Source organism: Salmo salar, chromosome ssa25 (assembly GCF_905237065.1).
Source record: "Salmo salar chromosome ssa25, Ssal_v3.1, whole genome shotgun sequence".
Taxonomy (NCBI): domain Eukaryota; kingdom Metazoa; phylum Chordata; class Actinopteri; order Salmoniformes; family Salmonidae; genus Salmo; species Salmo salar.
In genome coordinates, this window is record NC_059466.1 from 6,337,937 (window position 1) to 6,363,386 (window position 25,450).

Sequence of the window (25,450 nt, forward strand, 5' to 3'; positions counted from 1 at the left end):
ATGGTTTTGAAACTTTTCACATTTGTATCGCTGACAAAAAGTCCCACTTTAAAGAGCATTACATTAATGGGTAATTACTGTGTACCTAATATGGTTATCTAGTGTAATATGGAACACATCACATTCATAAACAATCATTAAATAGGCTTTATGCACAACCTCTAATTTATGTCAAATCAAATCCCTCCCTTGTGTGTGTGTGTGTGTGTGTGTGTGCATTATCACTCACAAACCACTTTCTTCACATACCCATAAATTAACCCTGTTGGTTTTTTCTCACATTGGAAGTCATTAACTCAAAATGTCTAGTGCTAATTTCAGGTGTTGCATGTATTACTGTGTATGATGGTGTTTGTCTACAATGCAGTAAGTATGCTTAGGCTTTCTCACTTCTCAACGTGTAGCATTAGACTAATGCAAGGATAAAGTCAGCCAAGAGAATAGTCTCTTTTTTGGCATCCAAATTAGCGCAGGCACAAAGGCAGCCTTGGGTTCACTCTCCACTATTCTGCTAATTGGCCCGTTTGGGGAATGGTGCTCTAAAAACTCTCTTCCTTCAAGCAAGACACTTGCATGATCACTCTTTCTTACATACACAGAGCCACACACCCGACTGTCCTCAATATGCATGCATACAACCACCCATCAAGTTCCTTGTTCTCCCCATGTACTCTGCACACCAGCATTTAAAGGCATCCTCACAGACCACATTGTCCTCAAATACCCCAACAAAGCTTTATCTCTCTGACATGCACACACTGTATGTTCTTGCCTGGCTACCCAGACTCGGCCAAACGCTACACCAGGCCCACAAATGTTAGTTTCTTCTCCTGAATGAGTCTTGATTGGAGTACCTCCCCGATCCTTCACCGAATGCGAACACATTCGGGGAAGTATTATTGGTCCAGAAACCGAAGGGTTGGGCCAGAGCTACAACACATTTGGATAAAGTGGTGGTTTGAAAATTCATCATTGACTTTGATACTCTGATTGGTTAGAGACGATCAAATCGCTGACTTTATTTTGTACAATGCCCCCCATGCCCCTCATCACCACAAAGACTTCAATCATGGCAGTCTCAGACTAAAGTATGTAGTGAATGACAGAGCAGAGGAAGAATTTAGTGTGAGTCGTCACTTGTCAGGCTACATTTGTTCAAGGGTTAAGAGGGATTTAAGGCACGAACACACACATGCACACACAGACAGACAAACAAGGCCAACTCCCTTATATGCTTCCATGTGCACTCAGATGGTTATGCCTGTTTACAGAACAACCTATTTAGCATAAAAGTATTGTTTACATGTAGCTAATGGTGTCCTCATAATACCTCACCCTTGCTGCGAGAGAAACATAATATTTATGGATGAACGAGCATTCGAGTTTGTATGAGTGGGGGGAATGTGTCCTTGGTTTGAACACTACACTGTAATGGAACACTGTAAACTATACAGATTTTTCTTTGTATTATTAACAGTAAAATACTTGTTTTACAGCATCATACTGTAAATTATGTTGCACTGTGGCAAAATGTTGTTTGTGGGGAAATAATGACTGTATTTCGAATGGCACTGTAATTCCACACCGCAGAAAACAGTATTGTACCATATCTTTTGAGCGGCAAAAAACATTTGAACACCAGTGGGTGCATGGTATTGTTGTTTCTGTCTCATTAACATATTTTGAGGTGTGTCTTGTAAGAGGTTATATTTGTTGCACCTGTGAGTGAGAATGCTGTACCAATTTAACTCCTATGCGGTTATAGGGCCCTATCAATGTAAAATGCATAGGGGACAGATTGTAGTGGCAGCAAATCTCAAACCTTAAACTGTTGAGCATTTTACTATATCCTTTTGGTCTGTTTTACCCTGTAGTCACTGCCAGTTTGGAAGCCTTTTGTTAAGGTGTCTAGAAGTTCAAGTGATATAAAACACCAAATATGAATTAATATGCTGTAATGTTTGTAAACACTTTATCTAGCAGGCACCAATCCCTTGTAATTGCAGTATAATACAGTGAGATACAAAACACTCTCTTCAACGAATGTAACTAATCCATTCATTCGTTCATTATGATTACGGTAGCATTTACTCTTGTTTTTTTTACAATATAATTATACAGTATATTTTACGCTATTTTACTGTGGGTCATTACACAGTATTTGCTTTGATACCGTATTTATATTACAGTAGGTGTACTGTAATATGAAATACATAATTGTACTTGCCACCGAGCTGCCTGTAACCCCTTTACAGTGTTGTGTCATTTGTTTGTGAATACCTGACTGACAAAAAAAAACAACCTAGCATGCCATTGGAGGAGACTGATAAATTGGTGTTTAGGCTATTATGTCATAGGTACAGTGTACTATAAAGGCTTTATATATACTATGTTTGAGTGCTTTGTTATTAAGGTCATATCACTTTTAAAGACAGGAAATGCAAATGCTTATTATCTATAGTCCAATAAATAACTGCAACATAAAGTCAAAGCAATTGTAGGTTAAATCAATGATTTGTATTACTTGGTCATCCTTTTATTTGCATGATGGAGTTAAGATCTGTTATCCCACCCAAGCAATGAATAGTTGGCCTATTCTACAGAAAATAATAAGGAGAAATGGAGCTACACGCACCATCGCGAGGTCAAAGATGTTTGGCTGAATTTTGACACCACATTTGGCCACGAAAACAATGGCCTGTTTGTGCCATTAGACTAGACCTACAAGCTGGGGCTTCCCAATGCATGGGCTCCAATGTTGTAAAAAGAAGCGGTAAAAATAACAGTGCCTTTGTGTCCAATATTACTGGGTCGACGCTGTGTATCACGCTATGGCAACAATAGCCTATGTATGATAATAATATTTAGGAATTTTGGCATGCTGTGGGACATGCAACTCAGTGAAGGAGTCCACATTATTTCAAAGCAGAGCAATATTATTATCCCCAGCTGGACGAATCGATTTATACAGCCTTTTTTGAAATGCTAGTCACCAATTACATTGCAAGTGCATCTATTCTCAACCTGCACGGTTCAGCTGTAACTAAAGCCGAAACCCGCTCATTACAAGGCCAAGCATTAAACAGAGACTGACCATTCCCGTCAGTTCAACGTCTAGTTTTTATGTACATTTGGTTGAGCTGTCAACTAACCTAAATTTCGCGTGAAATCAAGAAAACATTTCAACATATCATTGGATTTAGCTAAAACATTGGTTGAAAAAAAATACTAAATGTCCTTACGTTTATATATTTCTGCAAATCCAATCAGTTTTCCAGATTGATTCAACGTCTTCACATATATTTTTTGGGTTAAAATGACGTGAAACAAGGTTGATCCAACCAGTTTTTGCCCAGTGGGTTGTGTCTGTCGGAAAGAAACCACAAGCCTTTCTCTATCTCGCTCTCTCTCTCCTCCAATCAGCGTTGTATAATTACCGAGACCCCCTCCCCCTCTCACGCATCTAACACCACGTGATCATACCCAGACTTCTAACCTGCTGCTGGTGCGCGCAACGCGGAATCCAGATATAGAGATGAGGTGAGCGCAACTGACGGACTCACTGAGCGTCTGAACACAACTAGCCGACCGCTTATCAAGGAAGCCCGTGGCATTTCTGGATATTACTAAGACGTCACCGTTTCGATTCCGTGGGATATAAACATTCTTTCCTTCCACCCACCCCTTTTTTTTATTTGTTATTTTCTATCCTCATGGGTGAACATCGTTCCTCTGCCTGCCCGCCCTCTTACGCTTATTTACCTGGCTAACTTCCCCCCAACACTATCCCACACCCTCCATCGCCCCACTCCCCCAACCCCCTTCATATTGTAGCTGCACCACCTTGGATCGGGCGGAACCCGTTGATTCATCACTTCATGGGGCTCGCTTTCTTGCACGGAAAATGTCCCTTTCTTTGTCACTGAGCGCCCCTCTGAAACAGCCAACGTCTGGACCGGAGTTGTTGGTGCGTGTCTACCACTTCTGCCCAGCTCGCTTGTGTAGTCGGGGAACGCCGCTGAACTGAGATGGGTCTGTCGGTGGCGGCGGAGCCCCGACGCCCGAACCAGTGGAGCCGGACAGTGGGAGATTGTGTCTGGATCACCGTTGTTTCGTTTCTCGCCACTTTACCTGTAGAGCAACTTTGCGCTTTCCCGTCTTCCCTGAGCGACTGTCAGACGCCTACCGGCTGGAACTGCTCTGGTAAGAACACCGATGAGTCGGGGCCATTTATTTGGGCTACATTATTATTATATATTTTGTGTCTGTTCCAGGTGTGCACCTTAGTACCCAGCGCGACTGTAACGGTCGTAATGGTAATAACCTAGTCCGCATGCATATGGGAATTTGGGCTGGAAAGCTAATAAATGATCGAGTACACTATCTGCAAATAGCATCGTTCAGGTTTTAGAGAAAACATTCTTCCAAATTGCCGTGGAGTGAGGATGGTCATCAGCCCTTGAGATCTCGGGAATTTCAGGTTTTCCTAAGGTCCCCTTATATTACAATAGTCTATGGTTTTCTCATCGAAAACCTACACATACATTCATTTCCAAACAAATTATGCTAATTACATTTTCTAAAATGGTACAATGATGCAAATGTACAGAAATGAAATATTTACCTTTCTTGCGTTGTTGTTTTGCTTAATTCATTAATTAGCCTAAATTGGCTATTATTATGAGCATGTATTTTCATTATTATTATTATTATAGGTATATTGTTATTATTAGTCGCAGTCAGTGTTTAATTGCTATTATTTCTCAGCATAGGTTCATTACTTGAGGAATTCAAGTGCCACATTCTAGTTGATATTTAAGACTCGAGTCTACAGTGGTCTGAAATCCTTATATAAATGTCTACAAGTTTGATTGATTCATGTTATGCTAATAACTCATTAATCTTGTGAGCAATTGGAAATGTGACTCCAAGTTTAACCTACACCAACGATATTATTTTACCCATCACACACACAAAGCATTTTTCTGCTATAGGCTGCTACAAACCATTTATATTGCCTAGTCTATTTTACTAGAATATAATATATTATTGTTAGATATTCTCAGTGTATATACATACACTGAGTGTATAAAACATTATGAAAAATGTTTCTTTCCATGACATAGACTGACCAGGTGAGTCCAGGTGAAAGCTATGAATCATTATTGATGTCACTTGTTAAATCCACTTCAATCAGTGTAGGTGAAGGGGGGAAAGACAGTTTAAAGAAAGATTTTTAAGCCTTGAGACAATTGAGACGTGGATTATGTATGTCAAATTAAACTTTATTTGCCACATGCGCCGATTACAACAAGTGTAGACTTTACCGTGAAATCCTTACTTACAAGCCCTTAACCAACAGTGCAGTTCAAGAAGAAGAAAATATTTACCAAGTAGGCTAATACAGGGGGCACTGGTACCGAGTCAGGGGTACAGGCTAGTTGAGGTAATCTGTACATGTAGGTGGGGGCGAAGTGACTATGCAAAGGTAACAAACAAACAGCGAGTAGCAGCAGTGTACAAGGGGGGGTGGGGGGGGGTAGGGGTAGAAGCTGTTGAGGATCCTAGACTTGGCACTCCGGTACTGCTTGCCGTGCGGTAGCAGAGAAATCAGTCTATAACTTGGGTGACTGGAGTCTCTGACAATTTTATGGGCTTTCCTCTGACTCCGCCTATTATATTGCAGGAAGCTTGGCCCCAGTGATGTACTGGGCCGTTCGCACTACCCTCTGTAGCGCCTTACGGTCAGATGCCGAGCAGTTGCCATACCAGGTGGTGATGCAAATGGTTAGGATGCTCTCGATGGTGCAGCTGTAGAACCTTTTGAGGATCTGGAGACCCATGCCAAATCGTTTCAGTCTCCTGAGGGGGAAAGGTTTTGTCGTGCCCTCTTCAGGACTGTATGTGCGCCATTCAGAGGGTACTATTGTAAAGTGGTTGTTCCACTGGATATCATAAGGTGAATGCACCAATTTGTAAGTCGCTCTGGATAAGAGCGTCTGCTAAATGACTTAAATGTAATGTAATGTAATGGGTAAACGGGCAAGACAAAAGATTTAAGTGCCTTTGAACAGGGTATGGTAGTAGGTGCCAGGCGCACAGGTTTGTGTCAATAACTGCAATGCTGTTGAGATTTTCACGCTCAACAGTTTCCGGTGTGTATTAAGAATGGTCCACCACCCAATGGACATCCGTGAAACTAAATATTAGGAAGGTGTTATTAATGTTTTGTGCACTCGGTGTATTATATAGTACCGGTCAAATGTTTTAGAACACCTACTCAGTCAAGGGTTTTTCTTAATTTTTACTATTTTCTACATTGTAGAATAATAGTGAAGACATCAAAACTATAAAATAACACATGGAATCATGTAGTAACGAAAAAGTGTTAAACAAGTCAAAATATATTTTATATTTGACATTCTTCAAAGTAGCCACCCTTTGCCTTGATGACAGATTTGCACACTCTTGGTATTCTCTCAACCAGCATCAACTGGAATGCTTTTCCAACAGTCTTGAAGGAGTCCCCACATATGCTGATCACTTGTTGGCTGCTTTTGCTTCACTCTGCGGTCCAACACATCCAAAACCATCTCAATTGGGTTGAGGTCGGGTGATTGTGGAGGCCAGGTTGTCACGACTTCCGCCGAAGTCGGCTCCTCTCCTTGTTCGGGCGGCATTCGGCGGTCGACGTCACCGGCTTTCTAGCCATCGCCGCTCCATTTTTCATTGATCCATTTGTTTTGTCTTGTTCCCTGCACACCTGGTTTTCATTCCCCAATCACACTGCATGTATTTATTCCTCTGTTCCCCCTCATGTTTTTGTGTGTAATTGTTTGTGTTACGTGTTAATTGTTTACGCGCCAGACTGGTTTGCTTATACCGTGTTGGTCATGAAGATGTTTATTGTTAAACATAAATTATTGTGACTGTTTTGCACGTTTTGCACTTTTGCCTATGGGCTGGAGGTTTTGACGCAGTTGCGTCCGTCTGTTGGTTTCTCCTGCATCAATAAAGTGTGCGCCTGTTCACAACTCTCTGCTCTCCTGCAACTGACTTCGCTACCAGTACGCACACACCTGACACAGGTCATCTGATGCAGCACTCCATCGCTCTCCTTCAATTCAAATAACCCTTACACAGCCTGGAGGTGTGTTGGGTCATTGTCCTGTTAAAAAACAAATGATAATCCCACTAAGCGCAAACCAGATGGGTTGGTGTATTGCTGCAGAATGCTGTGGTATCCCTGCTGGTTAAGTGTGCCTTGAATTTTAAATAAATCAATGACAGTTGGAACAAAAAATCTCAAATTTGACCTCATCAGGCCAAAGGACAGATTTCCACCAGTCTAATGTCCATTGCTCATATTTCTTGGCCCAAGCAAGTCTCGCATGCTCGCACACGCTTTTTCAGTTCTGCCCACAAATTTTCTATAGGATTGAGGTCAGGGCTTTGTGATGGCCATACCTTGACTTTGTTGTCTTTAAGCCATTTTACCACAACTTTGGAAGTATGCTTGGGGTCATTGTCCATTTGGAAGACCCATTTGCAAACAAGCTTTAACTTCCTGATTGATGTCTTGAGATGTTGCTTCAATATATCCACATAATTTACCTACCTCATGATGATCTATTTTGTGAAGTGCACCAGTCTCTCCTGCAGCGAAGCACCCCCACAACATGATGCATCCACCCCAGTGCCTCACGGTTGGGATGGTGTTCCCTTTTTCCTCCAAACATAACGATGGTCATTATGGCAAAACAGTTTTATTTTTGTTTCATCAGACCAGAGGACATTTCTCCAAAAAGTACGATCTTTGTCCCCATGTGCAGTTGCAAACCGTAGTCTGGCTTTTTGTATGGCGGTTTAGGAGCAGTGGCTTCTTCCTTGCTGAGCGACCTTTCAGGTTATGTCGATATAGGACTTGTTTTACTGTGGATATCGATACCTTTACCTGTTTCCTCCAGCATCTTCACAAGGTCCCTTGCTGTTGTTCTGGAATTGATTTGCACTTTTCGCACCAAAGTATGTTCATCTCTAGGAGACAGAATGCGTCTCCTTCCTGAGATGTATGACGGCTGCGTGGTCCCATGGTGTTTATACTTGCGTACTATTGTTTGTATAGATGAACATAGTACCTTCAGGCGTTTGGAAATTGCTCTGAAGGATGAGCCAGACTTGTGTAGTTCTACAATGTTTTTTCTGAGGTCTTGGCTGATTTCTTTTGATTTTCCCATGTTGTCAAGCAAAGAGGCACTGAGTTTGAAGGTAGGACTTGAAATACATCCACAGATACACATCAAATGTCAATTAGCCTATCAGAAGCTTCTACAGCCATGACATCATTTTCTGGAATTTTCCATGTAGTTTAAAGGCACATTCAACTTAGTGTATATACACTTTTGACACAGTGGAATTGTGATACAGTGAATTATAAGTTAAATAATCTGTCTGTAAACAATTGTTGGAAAAATTACCTGTGTCATGCACAAAGTAGATGTCGTACCCGACTTGCCAAAACTTTAGTTTGTTAAGAAGAAATGTGTGGAGTGGTTGAAAAAATAGTTTTAATGACTCCAACCTGAGTATGTAAACTTCCGACTTCAACTGTATGTATGTATGTGTGTGTGTGTAGCCTATTTGTCTGAAGTTTACGGTATGGGGAAATATAGCCTTTTCTTTTTATCTCCCACGTGCTGTTCCGTTACCTAGTGTTCTTGAGAATATGAACATTACCGCTTTTTTATAGCCCGGAGTAAACTTGTTTTTCCCTTTTCGGTGCCAAACCGATAAAACCATGGGCGGGAGGCTGTAAAGCATGCCTGCGTGACATCCTGCCTTTGTAAATCATCTGACTGTGCCGACGTAGATTTCTTCTGTCGCATTTCCATGTTTGAAACCTAAAATTGTCTCAACCCTTTTCGTCACATTTGAGAACAATAAATAAGTGCAAGCGTTAGCCTATATCCACTTACTTTGCACTGTGCAATTAACACTGTTATTTAGCCTGTAGCCTACATAAAATGCAAAATGATTGTGATGACAATTCATTATTTTCTTTAATCCATACACTAGGACCTGTATTGCCTTTAGCTAATTTCCTTCATAAGCACTAATATGAATATAGGCCTACTTGAGAGTAACACTCTCCAAATCCCCATTCCTTTTACCCATCAGGTTGCCTATTACCACAAAATACATTTGAATGGATAAGCAAATAGACATAGGATTTGTGTTTTTAGCAAGAATGTTCTAAACTACACATTTGAGTGTAAATGCATGCAGAGCATCACCTGAAAACAGTAAGCTGAGAGATCTGATTGCTTAAAGCCAACATTCAATATGTGGCCAATGTTGCCAGAGTAACAGGTTGGGATGGTAATCTTGGGAGCATATGACTAAAGATGCTATCCTGCATTTTATGTCCTATTTCCTCAGCCAGTGAAGAATGATGGGTTGAATCCCAAATGGCATCCAATTCCCTTTGTAGTGCACTACTTTTGTAGACTATATAGGGAATATGGTGCCATTTGGGACGCAACCCTGGTTTCTAAACTATTACTGGGCTGCTGTAGGTAATTTGGTCAACGCTCTGTCGTTTATCAACCCCGGTTTGCATCCCTCGTTTCTCTGTAATGGACTAGACTTAAGAGACTTATTTTAGACTGGATAGGGTTGCCTTTTTTACATCCTGAATGTCTATCTTATTAATGGCTTCAAAGAACTACTTTCACTAGTACTCAACTGTTTTGTTTTGTAGGCTGTAAACTTTGTAACTGTGATGTGATTTATCAATGGTGTCTCTCTCTCTCTCTCTCTCTCGGCCTAGCCAAATTGTCGAATTCAGTGATTGTGTTGGTGAAGATGAATGCGTTTTTGATGATGAAGATTAGGTGTCTCCGCACTCAAACCCACATGATCCTCTTAGGGGGCTGTGTCTGAGCTTTCTCCCCTCCCAACCCTACCCCTCCCACACCCATACAATTAGTAAATGAAAATGTAACAAGTGACACATTGTACATTATGAACATGAACGGTAATCCTCAATGACGCAAAACACTGAACCCCTAAATAGCAGCTTGACTTAATGGATGATGTTTTCCTCGTCATGGTCTATTTAAACTGATGATTTAATGAATACATGTTTTCAACACCAAGTCTGTGGCTGATTGGCATGACAGTGAAAATATTATTATTGCAAAGCTAGAAATGCATTGTATTTTTCATTATAGCCTTCTACAATGAACAAAGGATAGTGTGACCCTGGTGTGAATAATTCATTGACTGTGCTTGGATAATATACATGATCAGAGAATGAGAGAGAATAATTTGGCAAAGATGATATCCTATTATTTTGATATTGTATTACTGGTCTTGGTAGGCATTGAGTTGGTCGTATCTGGAAGGCCCGCATGGTGCATGGATAGGCAGAAGAGATGGAAAGATTAAAGATCTTTTGTTTTGTTCATAGTTAGATCCCAAATGAAGTTGCATCTGAACTGTTTCCCTAAAGACGTAAGACACTGTGGCATTAAAACTGATAAACAAAACTGTAACTCTTTGTGAGTATGGAGTCATTGGTTTAACAAGGGGTAAAGTTTAGATATTTACACAAGCTGGTGAGAATCTGGAGTTGATACAGTCAGAGTTTATATTGCACTTTAGTAGCAACCACTATTGTAAAAAAACATTGAATGCGAGAATCAGTTGCCCAAGCTCAGAGGATAGAGGTGGAAAATCATTCTCCTCACAAGTGGCCTACATCTACATAGTGGCCTACATCTACGTGAATTACAGTGCCTTCAGAAAGTATTCATACGCCTTGACTTATTCCACATTTTGTTGTGTTACCGCCTGAATTCAAAATGTATTAAAAAAAAAATGCTCACCCATCTACACACAATACCTCATCATTACAAAGTGAAAACATATTGAAAATGTATTGAAAATGAAATACAGAAATATTTCATTTACATTAGTATTCACACCCCTAAATTAACATGTTAGAATCACCTTTGGCAGCGATAACAGCTGTGAGTCTTTCTGTGTAAATCTCTAAGAGTTTTGCACACCTGGATTGTGAAATATTTGCCCATTTATTATTTTCTAAATTCTTCAAGCTCTGTCAAATTGGTTGTTGGTCATTGCGAGACAATTATTTTCAAGTCTTGCTAACAATATTCAAGCAGATGTCAAAACTGTAACTTGGCCACTCAGGAACATTCACTGTCTTCTTGGTAAGCAACTCCAGTGTAGATTTGGCCTTGTCATTTAGCTTATTTTCCTGCTGAAAGGTGAATTCATCTCCAAGTGTCTGGTGGAAAGCAGACTGAACCAGGATTTCCTCTAGGATTTTTCCTGTGCATATCTCTATTCCGTTTATATTTTATCCTGAAAAACTCCACATCCTTAACAATTACAAGCATACCCATAACATGAGCAGCTACCACTATGCTTGAAAATATGGAGAGTTGTACTCAGTAATTTGTTATTGGGTTTGCCCCAAACAACACTTTATTCAGGACAAAAAGTGAATTTCTTTGCCACATTTTTTACAATATTACGTTAGTGCCTTGCATACAGGATGCAAGGATGATTTGGAATAGTTTTACAGTTGTCACATCCTGACCAGTAAAGGGGTTATTTGTTATTGTAGTTTGGTCAGGACGTGGCAGGGGGTTGTTTGTTTTATGTGGTTCGGGGTTTGTTGGGATATGTGTTTATGTAGAGGGGTGTTTGTTTAGAGTATTCTGGGGTTTTTGGTTATGTTTTGTATTTCTATGATCTGTCTATGTTGTGTATTTCTTTGTGTTGGCCTGGTATGGCTCTCAATCAGGAACAGCTGTACATCGTTGTTGCTGATTGGGAGTCATACTTAGGTAGCCCTGTTTTCACATGTCCCTTGTGGGAAGTTGTTTTTGCATAGCTGTGTGTTTAGCCTGTAATACTGTTCGTTCGTTCGTTTTCTTGTTTTGTTTCGTTAAGTGTTCTAATAGAAGTTAAAATGAGCACTCAACCCGCTGCGCCCTGGTCCACTATATACGACGTCCGTTACAACAGTGGCTTGCGAAAGTATTCACCCCTGTGATGGGCGTCGTAAGGAGTGGACCAAAATGCAGCGGGTATATTGATCATCATCTTTTTTGGGCCTAGGAGACGCACTGGTGGCCAGATATGCTGAGCAGGCATACTCCTTCCTGGCTGGATGCCCACTCTAGCACGGCACTTGCGGGGGGGCTGGTATTGACCACACTGGACTGTGCGTGCGGATGGGCGAGACCGTGCGCACTTCCGCATAGCACGGTGCTCTCCACGCCAAACGCTCCCCATAATAAGCACGAGGAGTTGGCTCAGGTCTATTGCCTGACTTACCCCAACTCCCCGTGTGCAATTTTTTTGGGGGGGCTGCCTCTCAGGCTTCCTTGCCAGCCGTGTTCCCTCATAACTTCGCCGTTGGTCCTTTTTTCCTGCTGCCTCCGCTCTTCTGATTGCCTCCACCTGTTCTCATGGGAGGCGATCCCTTCCGGCCAGGATCTCTTCCCACGTGTAGGATCCCTTGCCGTCCAGGATGTCCTTTCATGTCCAGTCCAAATAGTTCTCCTTCTGCTCCTTCCTCCGCTGCATGGTCTTTCTTTGGTGGGTGGTTCTGTCATGGGGGTCATAAGGAGTGGACCAAAATGCAGCGGGTATATTGATCATCTTCTTTTTTGAAGGAAAAAATACTTAAACAAAACAAACGACGAAAACAGTCCAGTAAGGTGCACGGACTATACTAGGAACAACCACCCACAAACACAAGTGAAAAACGAACACACTTAAATATGGCCTCCAATTAGAGACAACGACAAACAGCTGCCTCTAATTGGAGGTCATAGAAAAACACAACATAGAAAACTAGAATAAACATAGAAATAGAAAATATAGAACATAAATCAAAAACTGCGAAACACACAAAACAAACACCCCCTGCCACGCCCTGACCAAACTACAATAACAAATAACCCCTTTTACTGGTCAGGACGTGACACCCCCCTTGGCATTTTTCCTATTTTGTTGCTTTAAAACCTGGAATTAAAATAGATTTTGGGGAGGTTTGTATCATTTGATTTACACAACATGCCTACCACTTTGAAGATGCAAAATATTTTTTATTGTGAAACACACAAGAAATAAGCCAAAAAAACAGAAAACTTGAGCGTGCATAACTATTCACACACCCCCCCCAAAGTCAATATTTTGTAGAGCCACCTTTTGCAGCAATTACAGCTGCAAGTCTCTTGGGATATGTCTCTATAAGCTTGGCACATCTAGCCACTGGGATTTTTCCCCATTCTTCAAGGCAAAACTTTCCAGCTCCTTAAAGTCGGATGGGTTCCGCTGGTGTACAGCAATATTAAAGTCATACCACAGATTATCAATTGGATTGAAGTCTGGGCTTTGACTAGGCATTTAACATTTAAATGTTTCCCCTTAAACCACTCAAGTGTTACTTTAGCAGTATGCTTAGGGTCATTGTCCTGCTGGAAGGTGAACCTGCTTTCCAGTCTCAGATCTAATTTCCCTGTATTTAGCACCGTTGATCATTCCTTAATACATCTAGACGTTCCGCTAGCGGAACACCTGCTCCAATATCCAATGATAGGCGTGGCGCAAATTACAAATTCCTCAAAAATACAAAAACTTCAATTTTTCAAACATATGACTATTTCACAGCATTTTAAAGACAAGACTCTCCTTTATCTAACCACACTGTCCGATTTCAAAAAGGCTTTACAGCGAAAGCAAAACATTAGATTATGTCAGCAGAGTACCCAGCCAGAAATAATCAGACACCCATTTTTCAAGCTAGCATATAATGTCACAAAAACCCAGAAGACAGCTAAATGCAGCACTAATCTTTGTTGATCTTCATCAGATGACAACCCTAGGACATTATGTTATACAATGCATGCATGTTTTGTTCAATCAAGTTCATATTTATATCAAAAACCAGCTTTTTACATTAGCATGTGACGTTCAGAACTAGCATACCCCCCGCAAACTTCCGGGGAATTTGCTAACAATTTACTAAATTACTCACGATAAACGTTCACAAAAAGCATAATAATTATTTAAAGAATTATACATACAGAACTCCTCTATGCACTCGATATGTCCGATTTTAAAATAGCTTTTTGGTGAAAGCACATTTTGCAATATTCTAAGTACATAGCCCAGCCATCACGGGCTAGCTATTTAGACACCCGGCAAGTTTAGCCTTCACCAAAATCAGATTTACTATTATAAAGGTTTGATTACCTTTTTTTGTGTTCGTCAGAATGCACTCCCAGGACTGCTACTTCAATAACAAATGTTGGTTTGGTCCAAAATAATCCATCGTTATATCCGAATAGTGGCGTTTTGTTCGTGCGTCCCAGACACTATCCGAAATGGTAAATCAGGGTCGCGCGCATGGCGCAATTCGTGACAAAAAAAATCGAAATATTCCATTACCGTACTTCAAAGCATGTCAACCGCTGTTTAAAATCCATTTTTATGCCATTTTTCTCGTAAAAAAGCGATAATATTCCGACCGGGAATGTCCATTTAGCTAAACAGAGGAAAGAAAACAAAGCTTTCGGTCGACGCGGGCACGAGCCTGAGTCTCACAGTACTGTAACCAGCCACTACCCAAACGCGCTACTTTTTTTCAGCCAGAGCCTGCAAAGCCACGATTCAGCATTTTACCGCCTTCTGAGAGCCTATGGCAGCCGTAGGAAGTGTCACAGGACAGCTAAGATCCTCACTCTTCAATAAACAGAGACAAGAAGAACGACACCTTGTCAGACAGGCCACTTCCTGCATGAAATCTTCTCAGGTTTTTGCCTGCCATATGAGTTCTGTTATACTCACAGACACCATTCAAACAGTTTTAGAAACTTTAGGGTGTTTTCTATCCAAAGCCAATAATTATATGCATATTCCAGTTACTGGGCAGGAGTAGTAACCAGATTAAATCGGGTACGTTTTTTATCCAGCCGTGAAAATACTGCCCCCTAGCCATAACAGGTTAAATTCTGACCAGTTTCCCAGTCCCTGCCGATGGAAAAACATCCCCACAGCATGATGTTGCCACCACCATGCTTCACTGTGGGGATGTTGTTCTCGGGGTGATGAGAGGTGTTGGGTTTGCCCCAGTCATAGCATTTTCCTTGATGGCCAAAAAGCTACATTTTAATCTAATCTAACCAGAGTATGATCTTCCATATGTTTGGGGTGTCTCCCACATGCCTTTTGGCAAACACCAAATGTGTTTTCTTATTATTTTCTTTAAGCAATGGCTTTTTCTGCCCACTCTTCCGTAAAGCCCAGCTCTTTGGAGTGTACGGCTAAAAGTGGTCCTATGGACAGATCCTCCAATATCCGCTGTGGAGCTTTGGTTATCTTTGGTCTTTTTGTTGCCTCTCTGATTAATGCCTTCCTTGCCTGGTCTGTGAGTTTTCATGGGCGGCCCTCTCTTGGCAGGTTTGTTGTGGTGCCATATTCTTTCAATTTTTTTTACAACGGATTTAATGGTGCTTCGTGGGATGTTCAAAGTTTCGGATATTTTTCTATAACCCAACCCTGATCTGTACTTCTCCACAACTTTGTCCCTGACATGTTTGGAGAGCTCCTTGGTCTTCATGGTGCAGCTTGCTTGGTGGTGTTGCAGACTCTGGGGCCTTTCAGAACAGGTGTATCAGAGTCCATGCAAATGATTATGCAACTTATTAACCGGATTTTGACTTCTGAACGTATTTAAGCTTGCCATAATTTTTTTGTTAATTTGTAACATTTAAAAAAAATATATATTCTACTTTGACATTATGTGGTATTGTGTGTAGGGCAGTGACACACAAATCTCAATTTAATACATTTTAAATGTAGGCTGTAACTCAACAAAATGTGGAAAAAGTCAAGGGCTGTGAATACTTTCGGGAAGGCACTGTACGGTATGTGACGAGTCAGCCCCAATAACATCTAATCGAAACTGGGTAATACATTGCTTGGCCTAATTGCCGACTGCCTGCCTCCCGCAACCTTTCAAACAGGGCTTTTTAGATGTATTACCCACCATGGATTTAACTACTGGCTGTGACCTGAGTTACCCTTTTGTTTACACGAGAGATCAGAAAGAGTGCTCTTGAACGTATAAATCCCCTGATCTTTGCAATGCTTATTCCCACTAACCACCAATAGTTATCTTACAGGAAGAACCATGAAATACGTGACGAATGAGGTCAAAGTGTCTCACCCTGCCTTGCGCTTGGTACATTCTACATTTCTAATTCACTCCTTTTACATTTTTACCAACACATGGCTTGAAAACAAGGAAAGTGCTATAAAACTATCTGGCTCAATCTGATGGATGCAGTTCCACATACTATATGTTTGTGACTCATTGGACTGTGTAGAAATTGCTTTGGGTTGCATAGGTGCTTCGCTTGCCGTCTTAATTGTTGGCATATAAACATCACCACCTTTTGCATATTTGATGTTTGCCAGCTTGTTTTGTTTAATTATTAATTCACTGTAATATCCTCCTGTAACAGTGGGTGGGGCATGGGAAGTGCAAATAGTCTTGGCCTCTGGCATATTTTGCAGCTGAGGGCATATTTGGCCTGGAGCAATGAAGCTTATGAGTAGGTACCACTTGGCTTACAAGTCCTGTGCATAAAGTGATCTACCACATCCTCAAACCTGGTCTCATATCATTTCGGATTATTCTGTATGTAAATCCGAGATACTCCATTTAGTATAATATGTTCTGTTTAGTATGGTTACATAAAACAGATTAAGGCAATCAGAAAGGAGGGTGGTTAGTTGTGCTGGATGGGTAGGCGTATAATGCAAACGTCTATTAACCCAAAGGTTGCGAGTTTGAATCTCATCACGGACAACTTTAGCATTTTAGCTAATTAGCAACTTTTCAACTACATAGCATGTTAGCTAACCCTTCCCCTAACCTTAACCCTTTTACCTAACCCTAACATTAACCATTTTAGCTAAACCGTCCCCTAACCCTAACCTTAACCCTTTAACCTAGCTACTAAACATCCCTAACCCTTAACCCCTAAACCCTAGTCTAGCTAGCTAACATTAGCCACCTACAGTGGTTCTTCCTTTAAAAGTTACGAGCTTATGCCGTGACCATTTGTGGTAGTTGGTGGTGTTCTGTCATTGCACCACACTATCACAAAGAGGAGTTAGAACGCTGATCTATTGGTAGACTAAATTGTGGCAATTAATGGAGGCGTTTTCAGTCTGAGAGTCTCTCCTCTGGTACAAGAGTCCTGCATCAGGCAACAACAACAGAACTGTTGGTGGTCCTGGAGTTAAGAGAGAACTTAGGTAAATACAATGGGGGAATTTCACTTGACTTGTGGGGCTTTGGTTTCTCTCCCTCTATAAACAGAAATAAATAATTCTAAATAACAAACTGGATTTATTTACAAATTAGTAAGAATGTCTCACTCCGTTTTCCCTTTATTCACATTACAATCGCTCACCTTGGGTTATTTGAAACAAAGTCATCTCCAAAATACTGTTATTTTTTTAAACAAGCCATAGAAAGTTGGTTGCAATTTCAGTAAAAAAACATGTGTCGCCCCTGCATAAAAGACCAAAATTGGTTAAAGAAAATTGTAAAGAATAAAAATATATACCACCGTTGTCACGGTTGTCGTAAGGATTGGACCAAAATACAGCGGGAATATGTATACTAATCTTCTTTTTATTTTGAAGAAGGAGAAACAAATAAATACGTATACAAAAAAGAACAAAACGAAACAGTCCTGTCAGGTGCAACAAACACTAAACAAGGAACAACTACCCACCAAAATCCCACAGAAAACACCCCTCTTAAATAGGACCTTCAATTAGAAGCAACTAGGAGCAGCTGCTTCCAATTGAAGGTCAACCCAACAAACACCACCTAGAAATAGACATACTAGAACTAGCATAGAAATAAACTAACAAGAACATAACCCAACAAACCCCGAAACACTCTAAACAAACACCCCTCTTAAAACAGAACATAGCCCAACAAACCCCTGTCCCAACTACAATAACAAATAACCCCTTATACTGGTCAGGACGTGACAACCGTCTCTTGCGCATGTCATTTTCCTTTCATAATGCATCCTTATTTACAAAGCTATTATTACTATTATTATTATTAACCCTGCATTATAATTATATTAAAGCCCCTTAGATATTCTCACAGACCAGATTTGCCCTGACGAAAAATGCCCCTTAGATATTAATTTAGAATCCTCCTATCCTGTAAATGTAATTATTGGCGGAGAGTCACGTCATTGGCGGAGAGTCAGGCAGAATTAGCGGAGATAAAGAGGACAAGGAACGAAATGGATGCCAGGCAAACATGCAGATGTTTATTTCAACAAGTTCAATCGGGTTTAAATCAGGAGACCTACATGTAGAGATGAAAAATAAAATATTATTAGATATACTGTAGGTCCTACTGTAGGTGACATGAGTCTCACTAGTGTTGAGCAATGTGCTGTTAAAAGGGTTGTAGGTCTTTTATTTATTTATTTTTATTTAACCTTTATTTTACTACATAAAGTTCTACTTACTCTGCTGGCATCTTGACCCAGTTTATGCCCTCATTTGCAATGCAAATCAAAACAAATTACTATGAGAATAAACAGTGGTTATAGAGGGTGCAACTGGTCAGCACCTTCGGAGTAAATGTCAGTTGGCATTTCATAGCTGAGCATTCAAAGGTAAAGACAGCAAGTGTGTGTGCGTGTGAGAGAGAGAGAGTAGCGCGTGTTAATGACTTCCAAGAGCCGGTCTGTTATCCAACGATTAGTTTAATAGCCCGGCTACTGTAGGTGTGAAAATCCCCCCTACTTGCAATGTATTCGATGCTTAAGTACTCATACGTTTTACACAGTATCTGTTCATCAACATCTTTCTGCTTTCGTTAATAAAATAACAATAAAAAAGACTTTCAAAATGCAGATGTTTATTTCAACTACTGTACAGTACATCTCAGCTACACTTTACTTGCACTTCCCCCCAGCTCCACTACCACGGGTAAAACCTTGCTGAGATGATCAATGCATTTGTTGCATTGTTGTATCATCAGTGTCTTGCTTGTAGGCTTGGCAGAGTTATGGATTCATTTTTCACAATAAACTATGCTAATGAAGGCAACAAATTGTTGCCTACTGGAACACCCAAAGTCATCCAATTGTTATACTAGGATTTGAAGCAATAGCCTACCCGTGTGTGGTCAACTATTTCAGCACCGTTTCGCGCTGGTCTGAGACAAGTATGGGGACTAGTCTTGATAAATCAATGAGATTTTTATTTTCACTGAATCTCCGTTTGGGTATTGGTTAGCTTACAATTAGGGTGTGGAAATGTTCAGATTATTTTGCTCTTAGTAGCATCTTCCCGACCGGTCACATTGTACAGTGCCATATTTTCCTAACAGAAACCCTGAGGGTTTAGTTTTTCTTGGAATAGAAACACCATAATATTAATCAAATGAATTGAGCTATATTTCTTCAAATCAATCCTGTATGCTATGTTCTTACAAAAAAAGGGTTTAAATTCTCCAGTACAGCCAAAATTAAAAACTGTCAAATGCTTCTCAAAGAGGGCCTCTGGTGGTCAAACTAGCACTAACTAGCATTATTGGCAACAATGGCTGATAATGGGCCATAGAATTCTGCAGCATAATAATACACAGCCCCAAGTCGCAAGGCTCTGCTGGAAATGTCCCAGTTCTTCCATGGCTTGCAAACTCACCAGACATGTCACCCAATGAGCATGTTTCGGATTCTCTGGATCGACTTGTAAAACAGCGTGTTTCAGTTCCAGCCAATATCCAGAAACTTTGTACAGCCATTGAAGAGGAGTCGGACAACATTCCACAGGCAACAATCAACAGCCTGATCAACTCTATGCGAAGGAGATGTGTTGCTCTGCATGAGGTAAATGGTGGTCACACCAGATACTGACTGTTTTCTTTTAAGGTATCTGTGACCAACAGATGCATATATGTATTCCCAGTCATGTGAAATCCATAGATTAGGGTCTAATGAATTGATTTCAACTGACTGATATGAACTGTAACTCAGTAAAATCTTTGAAATTGTTACATGTTGCGTTTATATTTTTGTTCAGTGTAGCTAAAAAGTAACCCATGCCTACCTGGCAGTATGATATGATTATTTGCTTCAGTCCAATGGCCATATGTTTTGCAAACTCCATCTCATGTGCGCTACAGAAACACTGCTAACCAAACAGTGCTAGGTGCCTGCCTCAGTTGAATTAAAGGGAAATTAGGGTTGGGAGGTTACTTTCTAAATGTAATCCATTACAGTTACCTGTACAAAATTGTAATCAGTAATGTAACTTTTGGTTTACCCAATCTCAGTAGCTTAATCTGATTACATTCCATTACTTTTAGATTACTTTCCCCTTAAGAGGCATTAGAAGAAGTCAAACATGTATGTTACCAATTGAACAACCTCTATTGCAGGATAAATTAATGTTAAAGTTTACATAGCTGGCTATATATGGATGTTAAAAAAATTGTTATGGGTTGGTTATGTAGACTTCTTCTAACCCTTCGCCTTCTACTACATATAATAATACGATTAAATTATATATTTACATTAAAAACCAAATTCTATAAAAATTCCAGTCATTCCAATATATGTTATACCCCTTGATCTTCAAGAATAGGACTTGGAAATATGGAAGTATAGATAAGCCAAATTGTTTTACCTGAGCATGATCCCAAAACTAAGGACTTATTAGCCAGCCCTGCTGCATTTGCTATAGACCTATTGTTTACCTTTTTGTTGGTGACACTTTGATATCTTGATAATATGCAGCTGTGTAAAGGGCAAATCCACAGATGAAACAATATCAAAACAGTCGCCCCGCCTCTGTTTTGGTAAACACTGAGGGATGGGCTTGGAGAAATGTAACCACTCAGCTGAATAGACAGAGCTATGGATGCAAGGACTGACCATCCATGCTATGAAAATGATTGTTTTAAACATGTTATGAGGCTATACAGATTTTGTTTACATTTACAATGTTTACAAACATTGGAGTAAAACAAGCTTATATTTTGGGTTATCATGGAGTGTGACAGTTGAACTAAGCTCATGAGGCATTTATAAGTTATATTCTTTAAGAGTCAATGGATATACAGTACCAGTCAAAAGTTTAGACACACCAACTCATTCAAGGGTTTTTCTTTATTTTTACTATTTTCTACATTGTAGATTAATAGTGAAGACATCAAAACTATGAAATAACACATATGGAATCATGTAGTAACCAAACAAGTGGTAAACAAATCAAAATATATTTGATATTGTAGATTCTTCAAAGTAGCCACCCTTTGCCTTGATGACAGCTTTGCACACTCTTGGCATTCTCTTAACCAGCTTCACCTGGATTGCTTTTCCAACAGTCTTGAAGGAGTTCCCACATATGCTGAGCACTTGTTGGCTGCTTTTCCTTCACTCTGCAGTCCAACTCATCCAAAACCATCTCAATTGGGTTGAGGTCGAGTTGAGGTGATTGTGGAGGCCAGGTCATCTGATTAAGCACTCCATCACTCTCCTTCTTGATCAAATAGCCCATAAACAGCCTGGAGGTGTGTTGGGTCATTGTCCTGTTGAAAAGTAAATGATAGTCCCACTAAATGCAAACCAGATGGGCTGAATGCTGTGGTATCCATACTGGTTAAGTGTGCCTTGAATTCTAAATCAGTCACCGACAGTGTCACCAGCAAAGCACCCCCACACCATCACACCTCCTCCATGATTCACGGTGGGAACCACACATGCAAAGATCATCCGTTCACCTGCTTTGCGTCTCACAAAGACACAGCGGTTGGAACCAAAAATCTCAAATTTGGACTCATCAGACCAAAGGACAGATCACTATCATTCTATAATGTAGAAAATGGTAACAATAAAGAAAAACCCTGGAATGAGTAGGAGTTATCAACATTTTGACTGGTACTGTATATATACAGTTGAAGTCTGAAGTTTACATACACTTAGGTTGGATTCATTAAAACTTGCTTTTCAACCACTCCACAAATTTCTTGTTAACAAACTATAGTTTTAGCAAGTCGGTAAGGACATCTACTTTGTGCATGACACAAGTAATCTTTCCAACAATTGTTTACATACAGATTATTTCACTTATGATTCACTGTATCACAATTCCAGTGTGTCAGAAGTTTACATACACTAAGCTGACTGTGCCTTTAAACAACTTGGAAAATTCCAGAAAATGATGTCATGGCTTTAGAAGCTTCTGATGGGCTAATTGACATAATTTGAGTCAATTGGAGGTGTACCTGTGGATGTATTTCAAGGCCTACCTTCAAACTCAGCTTCTCTTTGCTTGACATCATGGGAAAATCAAAAGAAATCAGCCAAGACCTCAGAAAAATAATTGTAGACGGGTTCATCCTTGGGAGCAATTTCCAAGTGCCTGAAGGTACCACGTTCATCTGTACAAACAATAGTACGCAAGTATAAACACCATGGGACCACGCAACCGTCATACCGCTCAGGAAGGAGACACATTCTGTCTCCTAGAGATGAACGTACTTTGGTGCGAAAAGTGCAAATCAATCCCAGAACAACAGCAAAGAACCTTGTGATGATGCTGGAGGAAACAGGTACAAAAGTATCGATATCCACAGTAAAACGAGTCCTATATCGACATAACCTGAAAGGCCGCTCAGCAAGGAAGAAGCCACTTCTCCAAAACCGCCATAAAAAAGCCAGACAACGCTTTGCAACTGCACATGGGGACAAAGATCGTACTTTTTGGAGAAATGTCCTCTGGTCTGATGAAACAAAAATAGAACTATGTGGCCATAATGACCATCGTTATGTTTGGAGGAAAAAGGGGAAGGCTTGCAAGCCAAAGAACACCATCCCAACCGTGAAGCACGGGGGTGGCAGCATCATGTAGTGGGGCTGCTTTGCTGCAGGAGGGACTGGTGCACTTCACAAAATAGATGGCATCATGAGGCCTCAAAATTATGTGGATATATTGAAGCATCATCTCAAGACATCAGTCAGGAAGCTAAATCTTGGTTGCAAATGGATCTTCCAAATGGACAATGACCCCAAGCATACATCTAAAGTTGTGGCAAAATGGCTTAAGGACAAAGAAGTCAAGGTATTGGAGTGGCCATCACAAGGCCCGGACCTCAATCCTATAGAAAATTTGTGGGCAGAACTGAAAAAGTGTGTGCGAGCAAGGAGGCCTACAAACCCTACTCCGTTACACCAGCTCTGTCAGGAGGAATGGCCCAAAATTCACCCAACCTATTGTTATGTGAACCTATTGCTTGTGGAAGGCTACCCGAAACGTTTGACCCAAGTTAAACAATTTAAATGCTACCAAATACTAGTTGACTGTATGTAAACTAGAGGTCGACTGAATATGATTTTTCAACGCCGATACCGATACCGGTGATTGGAAGACCAAAAAAAGCCAATACCGATTAATCAGCCGATTAAAAAAAAATATATATATATATATATATATATATATATATATATATATAAAAAAAAAAAAAAAGTATTTCTTTGTAATAATGACAATTACAACAATACTGAATGAACACTTACCTCCAAGCGTTTATTCAAGTTGGATAATCTTTGAATGCCGACAGCAGTCGCAGCATTGGAAGACATAGCTGTCACGATTCCCACTGACGGTGGCGCCCCCTCCTGCTCGGGTGGCGCTCGGCGGTCGTCATCACTGGTCTATTAGCTGCCACCGATTCCCTTTGCTTTTCCCTTTTTTTTATTTTACACACCTGTGGTCAATTAGCCATTAGAAGGGCTATTTAGGTTAGCTGGCCTGCTCCTTTTCGTGCGGGATTAATTGTTGTTTCCGACTGTCTTGTTCGGCTTGGCATTGTCATACTTTATTTATTCCCCTGTGTTTGGGAACTTTGGTTTTCTTTCTCAAAGTGTTATTAAAAAAACAACACTCCCTGTGCTCGTTGCTTCCTGCGCCTCATTCCTAATCACGACTACCAACGCCGTTACAATAGCTTGGACTGTAGCCTGCACAAGCCTATTCCTGCTCTTTTCCCACGATCAATCAAACACATGTGGTGTGTCATCATAGTGTTCTCTGACTTGTGGTTAGACTCGCTCAGGTGGAACAAACTTAATCTTGAGCATTTTGTGAATGTTGATTTGAATGTCATTGAGAAAACAGTGAAGTGTCAAAGATTTTTTTCACAAACATCCTTTCTGAATTTAAAAGTAATCCTCGAAGTAATTATCTAGTTTATCAAAACTATCTGTAATCTGATTCCAATATTTTTTCTGGTAACGTAATGAATTACAGGTACCGTTTTTGTAATCCCTTACATGTAAAGGATTACATGTAATCTGTTACTACCCAACCCAGAGGGTAATATTTCTTAGATTATTCCCAGACGTCAAAAGTGGTCTCCTGATGTGGTTTAAGCATTCTTGTGGACTTAAAACATCAAATTTGGTTGTTTTTCTTTGAGTGAAAACCTGAAACAATTTGGGAAAATCTGAACTGTGAATTTCTGACTCAGTTGACAGCCTCATTTCTCTTTTTCAATAGACATCTTGGATTGGCCTGACTGTGAATGACCAATATGGGATTTATAATTTTAGGTCATTCAGAGTGTATGTCACTGTTGGTCATAGAATTATTCACACAGGGCGCTTTTCGTTCGCTGGGCAGGCCGTTTGGGAAATCTTTGGCAAAATAATCATATACCCATTTCTTTAGGCACCATTACACCACTGATGAGATTAATTGTCAAAACACATGTTTTTACCCACTCTTGCCACTGTTGTTTCAGCATACACACAGAGTACTGGTAAAATAAAATCTAGGATCGGCTTCCTATTTCGCATCAAAGCCTCCTTCACTCATGCTGCCAAACATACCCTTGTAAAACTGACTATCCTAACGATCCTTGACTTCGGCGATGTCATTTACAAAATAGCCTTCAACACTCTACTCAGCAAATTGGATGCAGTCTATCACGGTGCCATCCATTTTGTCACCAAAGCCCCATATACTACCCACCACTGCGACCTATCACTGAAGTTGGAGACTTATATCTCCCTCACTAACTTTAAGCATCAGCTGTCAGACCAGCTTACCGATCGCTGCGGCTGTACACAGCCCATCTGTAAATAGCCCATCCAACCAACTACCTACCTCATCCCATATTTGTTTTTGCACACCAGTATTTCTACTTGCACATCCTCATCTGCACATCTATCACTCCAGTGTTAATTGCTGAATTGTAATAACTTTGCCACTATGGCCTATTTATTGCCTTACATCCTTACTTCATTTGCACACACTGTATACAGATTTTTCTATTGTGTTATTGACT

General features: G+C 40.4%; 1 protein-coding gene across 1 annotated transcript in view; it reads left to right on the forward strand.

Annotated features, from left to right (window-relative positions):
* Positions 1-3,497: 3,497 nt before the first annotated feature.
* Positions 3,498-25,450, forward strand: part of LOC106586066 (tomoregulin-2) — a 181,759-nt gene continuing 159,806 nt past the window's right edge. Inside the window, exon 1 of the mRNA XM_014172904.2 lies at positions 3,498-4,203. Coding sequence (XP_014028379.2) covers positions 4,029-4,203 — 175 coding nt within the window. The 5' untranslated portion in view covers positions 3,498-4,028. The remainder of the gene's footprint in view (positions 4,204-25,450) is intronic.